This window comes from Gopherus flavomarginatus, chromosome 2 (genome assembly GCF_025201925.1).
Source record: "Gopherus flavomarginatus isolate rGopFla2 chromosome 2, rGopFla2.mat.asm, whole genome shotgun sequence".
Classification (NCBI taxonomy): Eukaryota; Metazoa; Chordata; order Testudines; family Testudinidae; genus Gopherus; species Gopherus flavomarginatus.
In genome coordinates, this window is record NC_066618.1 from 43684362 (window position 1) to 43700991 (window position 16630).

General features: G+C 41.3%; 1 protein-coding gene across 4 annotated transcripts in view; it reads left to right on the plus strand.

Moving 5' to 3' along the window:
* Window positions 1-10746: 10746 nt before the first annotated feature.
* The window catches only part of NMT2 (N-myristoyltransferase 2), a 50923-nt gene continuing 45039 nt past the window's right edge, over window positions 10747-16630 (plus strand). The window contains exon 1 of one of the 4 annotated variants that reach the window (XM_050939582.1): window positions 10747-10945. In XM_050939582.1, the coding sequence (XP_050795539.1) occupies window positions 10836-10945 (110 nt within the window). In that variant the 5' untranslated portion in view covers window positions 10747-10835. The remainder of the gene's footprint in view (window positions 10946-16630) is intronic. The other 3 variants (XM_050939583.1, XM_050939581.1, XM_050939584.1) reach the window with 3 other exon arrangements.

Consider the following 16630-nt stretch of genomic DNA (forward strand, 5'->3'; position numbering starts at 1 on the left):
AAATAAGTAAGGAAACAAGTTTAAAATAATTGATTTGTACTGAAGTGAAGACATCTGAGGAAAGAAATCAGCAGATCTGGATAAAAATGCTAAGAGTTGGCTGAAGAGACCTGTGGCCAGTTGATGTTCATTTTTATTAAATCTTGGAATACCAGAGAAATTCCAGAAGACTAGACGTATCAATGTTGTGACAATATTAAAAATGGGCAAGCGGGATGACCGAGGTAACTATAGGCTGATGTCAATCCTGGACAAAATAATGGAAAAGCTGATATGGAATTCAATTGATAAAAAATTAAAGGATAGGAAAATAATACCATTCAACAGGTTTTATGGAAAATGGGTTTTGTCAGACAAACCTAATTTTTTTTATGAGATTACAAGTTTGATTAGCAAAGATGACTACGGAGATGTAATATGTTTAGACTTTTGTAAGGTGTTTGACTTAAAACTACAAGACACTTTGATTAAAAAGTTAGCACTATAAAATATCAAAGCATATATTAAGTTAAAAACTAGCTGACAGTTCTCAAAAAGTTGCTCTCAATGGGGAATCATCATCAAATGGGGATGTTTCTAGTGAGGTATCAGTACCAGGCCTGATGCTATTCAATTTTTTCATCTGTGATCTGAAAGTAATGACTGCCTAGGAAGGAGTATTGCAGAAAGGGATCTAGGGGTCATAGTGGATCACAAATTAAATAGGAGTCAACAGGATAACACTGTTGCAAAAAAACTGAAACATAATTCTGGGATGTATTAGCAGGAGTGTTGTAAGCAAGACACAAGAAGTAATTCTTCTGCTCTACTCCATGGTGATTATGCCTCAACTGGAGTATTGTGTCCAGTTCTGAGCACCACATTTCAGGAAAGATGTGGACAAATTGAAGAAAGTCCAGAGAAGAGCAACAAAAATGATTAAAAGTCTACAAAACTTGATCAATGAGGGAAGGTGATAGATTTACAAAAGCCATATTGACTCTTCCCCCACAAATCAAGTTCATTTATGCGTCAGATAATTCTGTTTTTTACTATAATTTCAGTCAATTTGCCTAGTACTGAAGTTAGTCTTACTAGCCAATAATTGCCAGAATTGCCTTGAGAGTCTTTTTTTTTTTAATTAGCATTACATTAGCTATCCTCTAGTCATATAGTATAGAGGCTGATTTAAGTGATAGTTTACATACCATAGTTAGTAGTTCTGCAATTTCATATTTGAGTTCCTTGAGAACTCTTGGGTGAATACTGTCTGGTCCTGCTGACTTATTACTGTTTAATTTATCTATTTGTTCCAAAACCTCCTATAGCGACAAGAAGAAAACAAAGGAAAGAAGTGGGACCGCTAAACACTGAGGATTAAAGATTATCTAGGCACGGCCCAACACCTAAACAAATACTTTGCCTCAGTTTTTAATGAGGCTAATGAAGAGTTGAGGGGTAGTCACAGGGTGGCTAATGGCAATGAAGATATGGAGGTAGAAATTACCACATCCAAGGTGGAAGTCAAATACAAACATCTTAATGGGACTAAATTGAGGAGCCCGGATAATCTCCATCCAAGACTATTAAAGAAACGGGCACATGAAATTGCAAGCCCAATAGCAAGGCTTTTTAATGAATCTGTAAACTCGGGGTCGTACCCTATGACTGGAGAATTGCTAATAGGATTCCTATTTTTAAGAAAGGGGGGGACAGTGATCCAGGAAACTACACGATTGAGTTTGACCTTGATCGTATGCAAGGTCTTGGAACAAATTTTGAAAGAAAAAGTAGTTAAGGTCATATAGATGTATGGTAATTGGGATAAAATACAACATGGTTTTACAAAAGGAAGAGTATGCCAGACCAACCTGATCTCCTTCTTTGAGAAGATAACTGATTTTAGACAAAGGAAATGCAGTAGATCTAATTTACCTGGATTTCAGTAAGGCATTTGATACAGTTCCATATGGGAAATTATTAGTTAAATTGGAGAAGATGTGGATTAACATGAGAATTGAAACATGGATAAGGAGCTTGTTAAAGGGGAGACTACAGCAGGTCATACTGAAATGGAGAATTGTCAGGCTGGAGGGAGATTACTGGTGAAGTTCCTCGAGGATCAGTCTTGGGACCAGTCTTATTTAACATCTTTAGTATTGACCTTGGCACAAAAAGAATGTGCTAATAAAATCTGCAGATGACACAAAGTTGGGACATATTGCCAATACAGAGGAGGACTGGAATATCATACAAGAAGATTTGGATGATCTTGTAAACTGGAGTAATAAAAATGGGATGAAATTTAATAGTGCAAAATGCAAGGTCATGCATTTAGGGACTAACAAGAAGAATTTTTGCTATAAAATGGGGACATATCATTTGGAAGAGTGAGGAAAAGAAAGACCTGGGCATATTGCTTGATCACAGAATGACTGAGATCAATGTTATGTTGCTGGGAAAAAGACTAATGCAGTCCTAGGAAGCATCAGGTGAGGTATTTCCAGTAGACAGTGAAGTGTTAGTACCATTATATAAGGCACTGTTAAGACCTCATCTGGGATACTGTGTGCAATTCTGGTCTCCCATGTTTTAAGAAAGATTAATTCAAACTGAAACAGGTGCAGAGAAGGGCTACTAGGATGATCTGATAAATGGAAAACCTACCTTATGAGAGGAGACTTGAAGAGCTTAGCTTGTTTAGCCTAACCAAAAGAAGGATTAGAGGAGATACGATTGCTCTTTATAAACACATCCGAGGGATAAATACCAGGGAGTGAGAGGAGTTATTTCAGTTAAGCACCAATCTGCACACAAGAACAAATGGATATGAACTGTCCATCAACAAGTCTAGGCTTGAAATTAGGCAAAGGCTTCTAACCATCAGAGGAGTAAAGTTCTGGAACAGACTTACAAGGGGAGCACTGGAGGCAAACCTAACCTGCGTCAAGACTGGCATGTGGCTCATCGTTAGCTGCCAGTAGCAAAAATCCCCAATGGCCAGAGACGGGACACTAGATTGCTACAGCGAATTCTTTTCCAGGTATCTGCCCAGTGGGTCTTGCCCACATTTCCTGGGTCAGATTGGCAGAGACCCTGTGGATTTTTTTTTCCCCTTCCTCTGCAGCATGGGGCATGGGTCACTTGCAGGTTTAAACTAGTGTAAATGATGGATTCTCTGTAACTTGAAGTCTTTAACCCATGATTTGAGGACTTCAGCAACTCAGCCAGAGGTTAGGGGTCTATTACAGGAGTGGGTGGGTGAAGTTCTGTGGCCTGCAATGTGCAGGTCAGACTAGATGATCACAATGCTTCCTTCTGACCTTAAAGTCTATGAGACACATCAATCTGGGACAGTTCCACAGATTCGTCACCTAAAAAGAATGACTTAGGTGTGAGAATCTCCCTCACATCCTCTGCAGTGAATACAATTGAAAAAATCATTTAGTTTCTCTGCACTGGCCTTGTCTTCCTTGAGTGCTCCTTTAGAACCTCACTTGCCTTCCAGAGTTTGTTTTTTTTTCTATTTTCCTCAGTAGGATTTGACTTCCAATTTTTAAAGGTTGCCTTTTTGCCTCTAATTGCCTCTCTATTCTATTGTTTAGCCACAGTAGAATTTTTCTGGTCCTCTCTTATTTTTATTTGGGTATACATTTAATTTGAGCCTCTACTATGGTGTTTCTAAAATGATTCATGCAGCTTGCAGATATTTCGTTCTTGTCACTGTTTCTTTAAATTTCTGTTTAAGTAGCTTCCTCATTTTTGTGTAGTTCCCCTTTTTGAAGTTAAATGCTATTCCTGTGGTGAGCTTCTTCGGTATTCTGCCCCTTCCCCTCGCCCCCCCAGAGTTAAATTTAATTACATTATAGTTGCTATTACCAAGCAGTTCATCTGCATTCACCTCTTGGACAAGATCTAGTATGGTACTTAGGACTAAATCAAGAATTGCCTCTCCCCTTGTGGGTTCCAGGTCTAGCTGCTCCAAGAAGCAGTCGTCTAGAAATTTTAACTCTGCTTTCCATCCTGAGTGACATGTAACCAGTCAATATGGGGATAGTTGAAATCCCTCATTATTAATGAGTTTTCTATTTTTATAGCCTCTCTAATCTTCCTAAGCACTTCATAATCACCATCACTATCCTGGAGTGCAGATTCCCTTATGTCTACTTTTTTTAACCATACTGCTGCACTCTGGGTGGGAAGACATCTATAACTGTGCCAGCTATAAAGGCTTTTTCACTTCCTCTCACTCATCATTAGTAAACATAATGAATAAAACTGGTCTGTTACTAACCACTGGGTGAACTTCTCTCTACTCTGAAGTTAAGCTGTTTATTAGAACCTGCCTCCTGTTGTTTAACTAGTTTTTAATTCATGACAGGTTTTTGTTTATTTATTCTGCACTTATTTTCCCTTCTCTCTCATACAGGATCTTTTTAAAAATACAAATAAATAATGTTAAGAAGATCACCTCTGTATAGCCTTACTTTTCCAAAGAATGCTAACAGGTTAGTGAGGCATATTTTCCCCTTACACCACCAGTGATGGTTTGACCCTATCAGGTTATACTTGTCCAAGTGTTAATTACACACTCCCATCAGTTTTGCTGGAAGTGTTAGACCAGGGGTTGGCAACCTTTCAGAAATGGTGTGCCAAGTCTTCATTTATTCACTCTAATTTAAGGTTTTGCGTGCCAGTAATACATTTTAATGTTTTTAGGTCTCTTTCTATAAGTCTATAATATATATAAACTATTGTTGTATGTAAAGTAAATAAGGTTTTTTAAATGTTTAAGAAGCTTCATTTAAAATTAAATTCAAATGCAGAGCCCCCTGGACCGGTGGCCAGGACCCAGGTAGTGTGAGTGCCACTGAAAATCAGCTCGTGTGCCGCCTTCGGCACGCATGCCATACATTACCTACCCCTGTGTTAGACCCTCTGTCGATATTTCTCTGGATCTCTCCCAATTTCTTTTTAGAAAATAAGCACCACATTAACAACTTCTCCATATTCAGGAATAGTTGCTTTTTCTAAAGATATAGTCCTTGGCAATATCTCTGGTATTTCACACTTCATCTTTAGAAGCCTTTCTAGTCCTGGTGATTTACTACACTTGAATTTTTCCAGTTGTTCCATAGGAGTTACAAGATGAAAAGATGGAAAAGACCTAGACTATTAAGTGCAGCTTCCTGCAAGCATAGGATGAAGTCCCTCACAGGTGATATTACCAGAGTTTACTGTGCTTGATACTCTGTTTGATCATAAGTGTACTAAAGCCACACTTCATTTTTCTATTAAAAAATGCCTTTAGAACATAAATGTTTTCATTATCCTCAAGGGAAATGGAAAATGTCAATACCCCCCACCACCAAAAAAAGCTCCCACGCCTTCTCTGCTGCCTCCCTTTCCTCTTTAATTGCCCTCCTAGTAACCTGGAATGTGCTACAGTCACACATTATGGTAAAATTAAAATTTACCAGCAAAGTAAGGACATGGTGCACACATTCATAGAACAGTGAAAGAAGTCTCTGCGATTCTTTTTCTCAGCTCCTCCCTTCAGAGTTTTTTTAGATTGATTGTTTTCTCATCATTAAAGTAAGGGAATTGGAGTCAAAAGATGCAGAAATCTTAGACAAAAGTCAAAATTTTGAATCAGAGTAATGCATTAAGGACATGTAACTCAGAATTGGTTTGGTTTGATGAGTTTGCTTCAGACTTTGCTGAAACATTCGCCTTCAGTTTTAGAGCAATTTTCTAAGACAAGATTGGGGGTAAGGGGATCCTAAAACAGGGCTTTATAATGAAAACTGCTTTTATCCTTACCACTTCTTCATCATAATATTACTACCTCAACTAAGTATTTTGAGGCTTACTTCAGCAGTGTTTGTGAAGTGTTTTGAGAACCTGAGATGCAAGGTGCTATCGACTTGCAAAATACTATTATAATGCTTGTGACAATAAACATCAAGAATGATACTAATGCTGGAAGGTGAGAAAAACTCCATGCAGAGTACCCATGGAAAATGGCTCCCTCTGCAGGAGGAAGAGAGGATCTGCCAGAGGCCTTTATGGGCAGACTGGAGACAAAGCCCCATTAGAACCATAGTGCACGCGCACACACACACTCTCTCTCTCACACTCATTTTCTAACGGAGAAACAGAAGAGCAATCAGAGGACAATCTGTTATAAAGAGGAGTGTGATAAATTGTTCTCCTTATTCACTGAGGACAAAACAAGAAATAATGTTGCAACAAGGGAAATTTAGGTTAGACATTAGGAAAACTTCCTAACTATAAGGCTAGTTAAGCACTGGAACAAATTATTGAGGGAAGTTTTACAATCTTTGTCACTGGAAGTTTTAAAGAACAGGTTAGATACACACCTGTCAGGGGTGGTCTAGATAATACTTAATCCTGCCTCAGTGCAGGGGATTGGACTAGATAACCTATTGAGGTCCCTTCCAGTCCTCCATTTCTATGATTCTATAAGGCAATTGGCAACATTGCCAAACCTGAGTATTCAAACATCACGTCAGGCCCCCCAACATTATGAAGTGAATTAAAAATCAAGAAGTTTTTAAAAAATCAATAAATGTTGAGGATTTTTTATGTGCTTTCTGGTTTCTGAACTTTTAGAATGCACTTGCTTCTCATTTTCAAGCTTTTCTCTACAACCACTAGGACTAGAAACTTTACAAAAAATTAAAATCTGAAATTCTAATATAATCAACTGAATCCAGGAGCTGTGGATTTCTGAAATACATCAACTATTGCAAAAGTCAGCAACACCGAGCTGGAGAGCAGTAGGTGGTGAAGTACCAAGTTCCTTTCAGCAGCAACTTGATGTTTTTCAGACAGCTCCAGTTTGTGCTAATAAAGTAAACAGAATTATAATAATAATTTGCAATTCTACAGCAGCCAATTTTGAAATCAATGGAAGTTAAGTGCCTAAATTGCTTTGAGGATCTGGGCCTTAGCATTCGTAATATAGTGCTTTAACTATTCCTAGTGCTTTACAAACATGAGTTAATTAATCCTCATGACACCCTGGAAGTAGGGTAAATCTGTCAGCAAGAGGGGAGACCAAGGCAGAAATGCTAAGTGGCTTGCCTCAGGTCACATAGTGACTCAGTGACAGCTGAGATTAAAACCTAGGTCTCAGCCTCCCCATTCTATGTTCTAATGACTAACCTGTGCTTTCTATCCTATACCCCACTTTCTGATGTAAAAACCAACAATCCATTTACTTTAGTAATAATAATAATTGGAAGAAAGTTGAACATGGCCAGGTGGCTGAAAGCTCTTGTGAAGGCACAGCTGGGCTTTGGAGGAAAAAAAAGGAGGGACAAAGGGCTTAAAGGGGTCAAAGACCCTAAAATATAAGCATCAAACATATTCCATATAGGACTGGACAATGGTGTTTAAAGCCTTTTTCATGCTATTTTTTCTGCTGAGAACTCCTTTTCATACTGAAAAGCTACTTTACATAAATATCCCCAAATAGCTTATGTTCTCCCCTTCCTGCATGGGTCAAGGGGAGGATTTCCTGCATTTCCCTCAACATGCTCCCAACACTTGTAGTTCTGCATTAAGGTAATGATAACTATAATCAAATCTCACGCTTCCTCTGGTCACCTACAGGGTCAGGAAGGAATATTTTCCTTAATGCACAATTGGCCAGATATATTCTTTCCCTCTCCCTTCATCTTTCTTTTAAGCTTCACAGGTTGGCTGTAGCTGAAGACAAGGACACTGGATGGGGTGGACCAGTGGTCTGAGGAGGTAGAGATGCCTGACTGGTGTGTCTTGCTCATATATTCAGGATCATACTGATCACCATATTTTGGATCATAAAGAAATTTTCCCTCAAGTCAGATTGGCAAGGACCTTGGAGGCGGGGGGAGTTTCCTCCCTCTGTAATATTGGGCATGGTTCACCTTCTAGGATCATCTGGACATAACAATTCCTTGCCATTTCCCTAGTACAGTGGTTTTCAACCTTTTTTTCCATTTATGGACCCTTAAAAATCTTTGAACCTCTTTGAAAATCTTAGACATAACATACAGAGCTCCAGGTGTCCCTGGATCACAGCTTGAAAACCACTGTTCTATGGTAACAACAACCTTTTGGGACCCCTGTTCTGTTACCTATTCTGTTCATTCCCTCTGAAGCATCTGGCATTGGCCACTGTCAGAAGACAGGATACTGGGCTAGATAGACCATTGGTCTGACCCAGTGGGGTCATTCTTATGACCCCTTAGACATAGTCTGTGGACACCAGATTGAAAACCAGTGTCCCAATGAATTCCCTTGCCATTGCAGGGCCTTGAATGCTGCATGCAGTTCTGGTCACCTCATCTCAAAAAAGATATATTAGAATTGGAAAAGGTTCAGAAAAGGACAACAGAAATGATTAGGAGTATGGAACAACTTCCATGTGAGGAGAGATGAAAGACTGGGACTGTTCAGCTAATAAAAGAAAAGATTAAGGGGGGGATATTATAGAGGTCTATAAAATCATGAATGGTATTAAGAAAGCGAATAGGAAATTGTTATTTATGTCTTTGCCAAACACAAGAACTAGGGAACACCGGCTAAATTAATAGGCAGCAGGTTTAAAACAAACAAAAGGAAGGACTTCTTCACACAATGCAGAGTCAATCTGTGGTATTCATTGCCAAGGAATGTTGTGAAGGCCAAGAGTATAAGTAGATTCGAAAAAGAATTAGGCCATGGCTACACTGGCGCTTTACAGCACTGCAACTTTCGCGCTCAGGGGTGTGAAAAAAACACCCCCCTGAGCGCTGCAAGATACAGCGCTGTAAAGCCCAGCGCTGCAAGCTACACCCGTAGAGGATGTGGAGTACGTGCAGCGCTGGGAGAGCTCTCTCCCAGCGCTGGCGCTGCGACCACACTCGCACTTCAAAGTGCTGCCACGGCAGCGCTTTGAAGTTTCAAGTGTAGCCATACCCTTAGATAAGTTCATGAAAGATAGGTCCTTCAATGGCTTTTAGCCAAGATTGTCAGGGATGCAACCCCATGCTTCAGGTGTCCCTAAACCTCTGACTGCCGGAAGGGGTGAACACTCAAAATTCCCCTGTTCTGTTCATTCCCTCAAGCATCTGGCACTGCCATTGTCAAAGACAGGATATTGGGCTAGATGGGTCAGACCCAATATAGTTGTTCTTATTTTCTTAGGGGTACCTTGGTCTCCCCTGTTCTTTTCCAGTGGCACACAACAGTTTTGTCCTGGCCTACATTTAAATTTAAATCAATCTAGTTATTTTGCTCAGGAATGTGAAAAATTCACACCCAAGTGCTGTAATTAAGCCAGTTTAAGCTCCCCGATGTGGAATGCAGCTACGCTGACAGAAGAATCTGTCCATTGACTTAGCTGCTGTCGCTTGGGGAGGTTGATTACCTACATCAATGGAAAAACTGCTTCTGTCAATGTAGAAAGCATCTATGGTAGGGAGCTGCTACAGTATCATAGCTCCTAGTGTAGAGATGCCCTTAGTCTCCTGGGGACTGAGAAGTCTAACTAAAGACTTTGGGATTAGTATTGGGGTATCTGAGTTGATATTAAAACTGAACTATAAAATTCATGAGCTACTCTGATAGCACTAAGCTATATCAGACATTATATCAGTCAGGCATTAGGGCATTTCTTGGATGGCTGTAGACAGCAAAACTCCAATCCTGCTGTGACCCTAAGAATCCTTAATGCCCACTGGCATATGGCACACTGTCTCTGATCAGACCCAACCAACTCATTAAATCCAACATTGTGTAAGGTATCATATGAAAGCTGGTTATCAATATCATTCACATATAAAGTTAACATGTATTTTGCAAGTTATGAACTCCCTCTGTATGATGTTTCTGAACACATTTACAAGCAAACAGCCTAGCCTAGATAAAGATGATGATAAACACCTCTGTTCTAGACAAAGGAATGTGGGTTACTAGAAAGCTAATAGGTTGGAGTGTTTTACTGTCTCTGTAGAGGCACCGAAAGTAACGCTTTCTCTGTGAGAGTCCAGTGAGAGGGACTGGTCACTGAAGTAGGACGATTTGGATGCAAATTCTGGGCTGGAAAGATACTAAGGTCAGCCTGCAAGGAGTACTGTAACCAGATTGGGCAAAGCCAGGGTGAGGCTGTGGGCTCCTGGCAGACTATTAGGGTCAGAGTGCTGAACCCAAGCGGCACAAGTCACAAGGTGCTCACGGAATCCCTTATTGGCCTAGGTGAACCCCCAAATGTCACACATGCAATGAGCTCCATAGGGGCTGAGCACTGCTCCCCTGCCTGTGTTTGCTGTAGGACTGAGGCCCAGCTGCAACTGATCCTCAGGCTGGTACATTTCAAACAGTCAGAGCGGCCAGGTGCAGTATGCAGCCCCTTCCTGCAAGGGGGGCAGGTTGAGCCAGGCCAAGGGCAAACCTCCAGATCCTGATTCCCGACTCTCCCAGCAGTTTGGAGGGGTTTGGTGCTGCCAGCTCAGGTCAGCCTGAATTCCAGCTCCAGCCTGAGGGTTGGCTGCCATCCGCCCCCAACTGGCAGGGGCCTGCGTCCAGCTTAGGCCCCTCTCTGAGGGCTGCTGTGGGGCTGAGCCGGGTGAATCAGTTATTTGGGAAGTGACACCAACGGGTGTGGGCTCCATGAGTCAGCAGGGCTCGTGCGACCGTTACCTGCCGGCCGGGGAAGCGGGAGTGGCAGCCGGGCTGGGGGCTGCCGCTCCCCGAGCAGGGGGAGGACAGCAGCTAGAGGGAGCTCCTCCGGGCCGCCTCTGCCTGTGCGCCCCGGTTCCTTTCATAGGCTTCCAGTCCCTCCTCCCCGCCCTCCTTCCCCCGTGATGGCGGAGGACAGCGAGTCTGCGGCCAGCCAGCAGAGCCTGGAGCTGGATGACCAGGACACCTGCGGCATCGACGGCGACAATGAGGAGGAGACCGAGCACGCCAAGGGGTAGGCGGCAGCGCCCGCGGCTGAGCCGGCGCGTCCGGCCCCGGGCGCCGGGAGATTCGCTGGACCCGTCCGGCCCGGCTCCTTGCTGCAGCGGGGCCCGGGGCGCTCCGGCGGAGGGAGCGCGGGGCCAGGCTGAGCGCCAGGGGCGGCCCAGGTGCGGAGCGGGGCCCTGAGGCTGGCTGGGCTGAAGCAGTGCGGGGCCGCCGTAGCTGTTGTGCCAGGCGCTGGGAGGCGGGAGGCAGCCGTTCGCCCCGCGCCTCCTGGAGCCTGAAGCGGGGCCTGCCTCCAGGGGGCGGCGGCGTGGGGCGGGGAAGTGTCAGCGGGCAGGTTCCGCGCGGCCGGGCCTCCATGCGGATGACAGGCATCGGTGCGGGGCTCCCGCGCTCCGCCCTGCTCTGCTGGGCGATGCTTGCTGCCGAGCCAGGGTGCGAGGGTGGCCGTGGGAGCGCCCCCAGCCCCAGCTTCCTCTGCGGGCATCGCGTCCGGCCGGCTGAGCCCTTTGGCGGGAGCTTGGCTCTGCCCTCAGCGGAGGCACGAAAGGCTTGTGCTTGGAGATCACCGTTTGCAGCTGGTGGCAGCGTCTCCTGAGTTAAGTGAGCTGCGCTTTTCTGTTTGTATGTAACCCCCGAGTCACCCGGCGAGGTGAGATGCCCTTGTTTCCAGCAAGAGGAGGCCTCGAGTAGAGGGTGTAGCCAGCAGCGTGTCTGTGAAGAAGCATTGTCCTTAGGATAACTCTCGGGGGAAGGTGGTCAGATCCTGGCAAATCCATATTTACACGCGATCCTCCATTAAAAAATCAGGCTTAACCCACAGCTCACAGTAGGATCTGAGGTATCACAGACATTTCCCTATACACAGAAAAGCCCTGTGAGAGAAATACAGGGGGTAGAAGGTGGCATTTTATTACCTTCCTGCTTAGGAAGTAATGGCACAGGGGACGACAGCCTTTCAGAAGTGGGGTGCTGAGTCTTCATTTATTCACTCTAATATGGTTTTGCGTGCCAGTAATACATTTTAACGTTTTTAGGTCTCTTCCTATAAGTCTATAATATCTAACTAAACTATTGTTGTATATAAAGTAAATACGATTTTTTAAATGTTTAAGAAGCTTCATTTAAAATTAAATTAAAATGCAGAGCCTCCCAGACTGGTGGCTAGGCCCCAGGCAGTGTGAGTGCCACTAAAAATCAGCTTGCGTGCCGCCTTTGGCGCGTGTGCCATAGGTTGCCTGCCCCTGGGATAGCATCTATTGTGTTTTTATTTACCATGATTTTTCTATTTGGGGCTTCTCCAAAGCTCTTCTAATTCACTGTATTTCTGTGAAATTAAAAGATGTCCTTCTATTTTCTCCCAAGTGTTTTTGTTTATAGCTTTCAAATGAATGATCAAGATAGACTCTATGGAGAAAATATGAAGATATTATTTTCAGGACTCTTGAATTATCCACCTCAGTCTTGTCATTCATTAAATGAAAATATTCCTCCTTGTCAACACCACCTACTGTCCAAAAAGAAACATTGTGTATAAATCCACTTATAATTGGAGTAGGGCATGCGTTTGGTCTCAAGTCATTAATACAGCAAATGTATTTTACTGGTAGGCCCTTCTCCTTATTGTTCTTAATCACTTTCTAAAAACTACTCTTATTGTAGATTAAACTTTGTCTCAAGTTTCTGGATGAGAAACAGGATAGTCAGTCTACTTATATACAGCCTTGATCTTGCAGTGTGATCCAAATGTGTGACCCCCTTAACATGCTGAGAGTCCCATTGACTTCAGTGGGTCTCAGTGTGGACATAAAGGGCCACTTGTGGATCTCGCTGCTGGATTGAGGCACTGGGGGAAACAATGTTTTAAGAGTTAATTACATTCAAATTTACATTCTCATCTTTTGGGTTAGAAATATGTTAGCAAAGGGAAAAAATACTGTCGCAAGTAGGAGTGGCCATGGTGACCTAAAATAAAAATAGGTTAGCTTATAACAATCTATATAAATATATTCTTAGTCATTAATTTCTTATTCATTTGATAGACAGCATTTCCATAGGTGATTATGTTTGAGAATGTACAGTGTTTGTATGCTGTATGTCTACTGTCCCCAGGACTTGCTTGGCAACAAGCTGTTCTGTACCTTAAGTGTGATGTAAAAAGTCTTTAATTTAAGATTTAGGAAGACCAGCTCCAGTTTTTCTTGTACTGCAACTTCCTCAGTGTATTTATGCCTTGCATACTAAAATAGCTGTGTCAAAAATAATTGCAGTAATAGAAATTTGGAATATTTAAAAAAGGAAGAAATTTTGCTGTGCTAACTTGGAGCTTTAATTTTGTTTGTTTGAAAGAAAATTCCAGCATTTCATAATTTCTAAATACATGAAATGAATACCACTGAAAATACAGTATGATTGTACGTTATTGTCACCAATGGGTCACCCTGACATTCCAGACTAGTTCAGTAGCCTGCTAATGGTTGTCTAGAATTTATGCTTGGTAACTTAACTGTTTGTGGTCCAATTTCTCTTCTTTTCTTCTGTTTTTATTACTTTTCCTTGATTGATGTGTATCTGCCCTATAATAGAAGTTCAGCCTTCCAAGCCATTTAACTAGACGACTTCATAGGCATAGTGAGCACAAGAAGCAGTGTTTAAGAAGGAGCAAGGGTACAGTTACACATCCCTACATATTGATACATAACTTGCAGCAACACCTGCAAAGCATGATGACTGCAGTCTTTAAATGAGAAGTAATATGGCCATGGACTATACACAATTCTTTTTGCAGTCTATAAGTATTATGATGAGTTCTCCACAGAAGCCAGTTTTTATGGGTGAGCAGTAAATAAAAAATAGGATACTTTCAGAAACTATAAAGTTTAACAAAATGAGTGGTTAGATCACTCCAGTATAACAAACAAACAAATTATGGGTGTCGTTAGTTTCGTAGGACTTATATGAAGTCAGGTATGAAATTCCAATTTACTACTGTGTTTTCTCATCATTTTTGGCATGGTATCTGCTATTAGTTGGAAGTTTTGTGTGAGGTTGGCCCTTTCTGTCACTTGAGGTACTCAGTCAAAAATTCTATTGAAAAGCCATGTCAGAAACTAGTAACTGAAAACCCATGCTGTTGCATCAATGTAATTTGTAAAGTCATGCATGTAAAACAATCTGAAAATGGCTCAGAACTTAAAAATTGGAGAGTAACAAACAGTGATTTCCAGTGATGATTAAACCTGGTGATACTCTAAATAGAACTGTCAACCATGCTTGTAGCTTTTTCCTTTGCCTCACTGATTCAGCAGACATTCTATGCTTCAGAGTAATGTTTGGGGTTGTTGTGTGGGTGGTTGTGTTGATTTGTGTATGGGTTGTGTTGTTCTGGGAGATTTATGTCAATGGCGAATGACAGATGAGGCACTACATGCATTTGGGGTTATTGTGTGTGCTAGTTGTGCTGTTGTGTGAGTGGTTTTGAAGAATGGTGGCAGTTGGGACTTCTGTGCAATGTCACTCGAACAAATGACACTGTTGCATGCAAATTAGCTGTGGAGTAAGGGTGATAGTTGGTTGAGTTACTTCTGTTATCACAAAGGTCTAGGTTTCCTGGCATGGCATAGATACATGCCTTACTATCACATGGGTGTAATCTGTAAAGTCAAAATGGCTGAGAATTTAAAAATTGGACAGTAACATATCATGAATCCCAGTGATTGAACCTGGTGATATTCTGAACAAAAAGAGCTAACGGCCATGCTTATAGCTGTTTCCATTGCGTCACACTGGCTCTACAGAATTTATAGGATTCAGAGTGACAATCCTGGAATCTTATTATCTAGATTACAGCAAAACTTAATAGCATTTTAGCATTCTGCTCCAGAACTGGAAAATTCAACATCCTCATACAAATTCCCTTCTCTCCTCCCATTATGATATTTTTGCTTTTGATATTACTTTAAAATTTGCTTTGAGATTTCAGATTAGTTCCTTTTGCACAGATGTGCTATGGAGTATTTACATGCTAACTTGGTGCTTTAAAATATGGTCATGTCAATTGTCTTGTTTGGAATAGTCTGCATTAGTGGTACTGAATATTTAATTTTATTCAGTCTCAGGCTTCACTTTTCTTATAGGGAGAGGTATTTGGTGTGAATGCTATGTAAATTAAATCACTTCTTCAAACTGTAGCTTGACATTTAAAATTGGGTCATACACTGTTGACCATAAATAGTTCTGTGATATAATGATGGTGGGTTTTTTGTGTGTGTGTGTTGTTTTTAATGTGCTGTGGACAGCAGATGACAGGATAAGTATTCAGTAGAAAATAATACAGAACTCTCTAGGATGCAAGTGTCTGTACCCTACACATCTGGTCCCATTTTCAGGATGCAAGATTATGTATGTTTTGTGATTCTCACATGCAAGTCTCCTTTTTCTCCCTTATCTCTGAAATTTGTTCCTGTTAGTTTGCTGTCTGCTGCACTCTGTTCCACTTCATAGGAAAGGACTGTTTCCAAAACAGCTCCATTAGTATATGTAGCTTAATAAATTAACTCAAGTGTTTTCAAATACAATTTACTTGACTCCGCCCCTCCTTTCCCTTTCTGTAGGGTCTTTCAGTCTAATCTAAATGGCTCTTTGCATAGGAATTCTGCGATAGAAAGAGCACAGAGAATTTTCAATAGACAGGTTCAGAAAGATTGTAAACATCAATATGAAATGCCTGTATGAGGGTTTTTTAAAAAAAAAAACACTGTAATAGAGCACTAAGATATAGCATTGTTGAATGGCATCTTTCTTAACATGTTTTTGTCTAAGAATTTTTCAAAAATTCTTTTTAAAGAAATGTGTAACTATTTTAGTCCAGAGCTTGGCGTACAAAGTCTGAGTCCTGGAGTGCATTCTTAAAAAGAGATTTGTAGAGCAAAGGGACAGAAGAAACACATTAGTTTAACATTCAGCTATACTGTGTGTATGGCACTTTTGGTTTATTACTAAACTGTAATTCTTGAAGAAAGCAATGTTTCCAAAAGTTAGCCCAAAAATGTTCACCTGGCTACTGTTGTGTTAACAGTAAACTTCAAAGGACCTTATCAAGGCTTTCTGGTTCAAAATATTTTCTCTCTTGAAATAGTTATGATCTAATGCGAAAGAGGAAATCACAGAATCTTAATATTGATTTTTTTAAAAATATAGAAACTCTGAGCCAAATATAGCCCTGGTGTAAAAATTATAACTCCTGAATTCCATGAAATCAAACCCGTTTACATCAGATTTGAATCTGGTCTGAAATCACAGAAATCATATTAAAAATATTTGTGATCCCCTGAAAAAATGCTTTTGTACACTGTTGTTAACTGATGCAGAGCCAAAACCCACTGTTTGGAAGAGCTGTTCAGGTAAAGATCTCAGCAGCCAAAATAACCTTAAGCATCTGAAAGACAGGCTTGTTTCTGAAGTTCAGACATTTTTAACTTAAATTTATGGGTAGTGGCAATTTTTAAGAGAGATGTTGGAGTTTGAAAAAGCTGGTTTTGTTGAAGGGGTACTGGGTATTCAGCAATACAGTTTAAAATAACACTCGATGTGCTTTGGAAAGGATGTTAAGATCCATTCAAACACAAGAGAAAACCAGCAGTTGCCGCACTGGAGATAATATATAATACTCTGCACTTCTATAGCCTCTTCCATC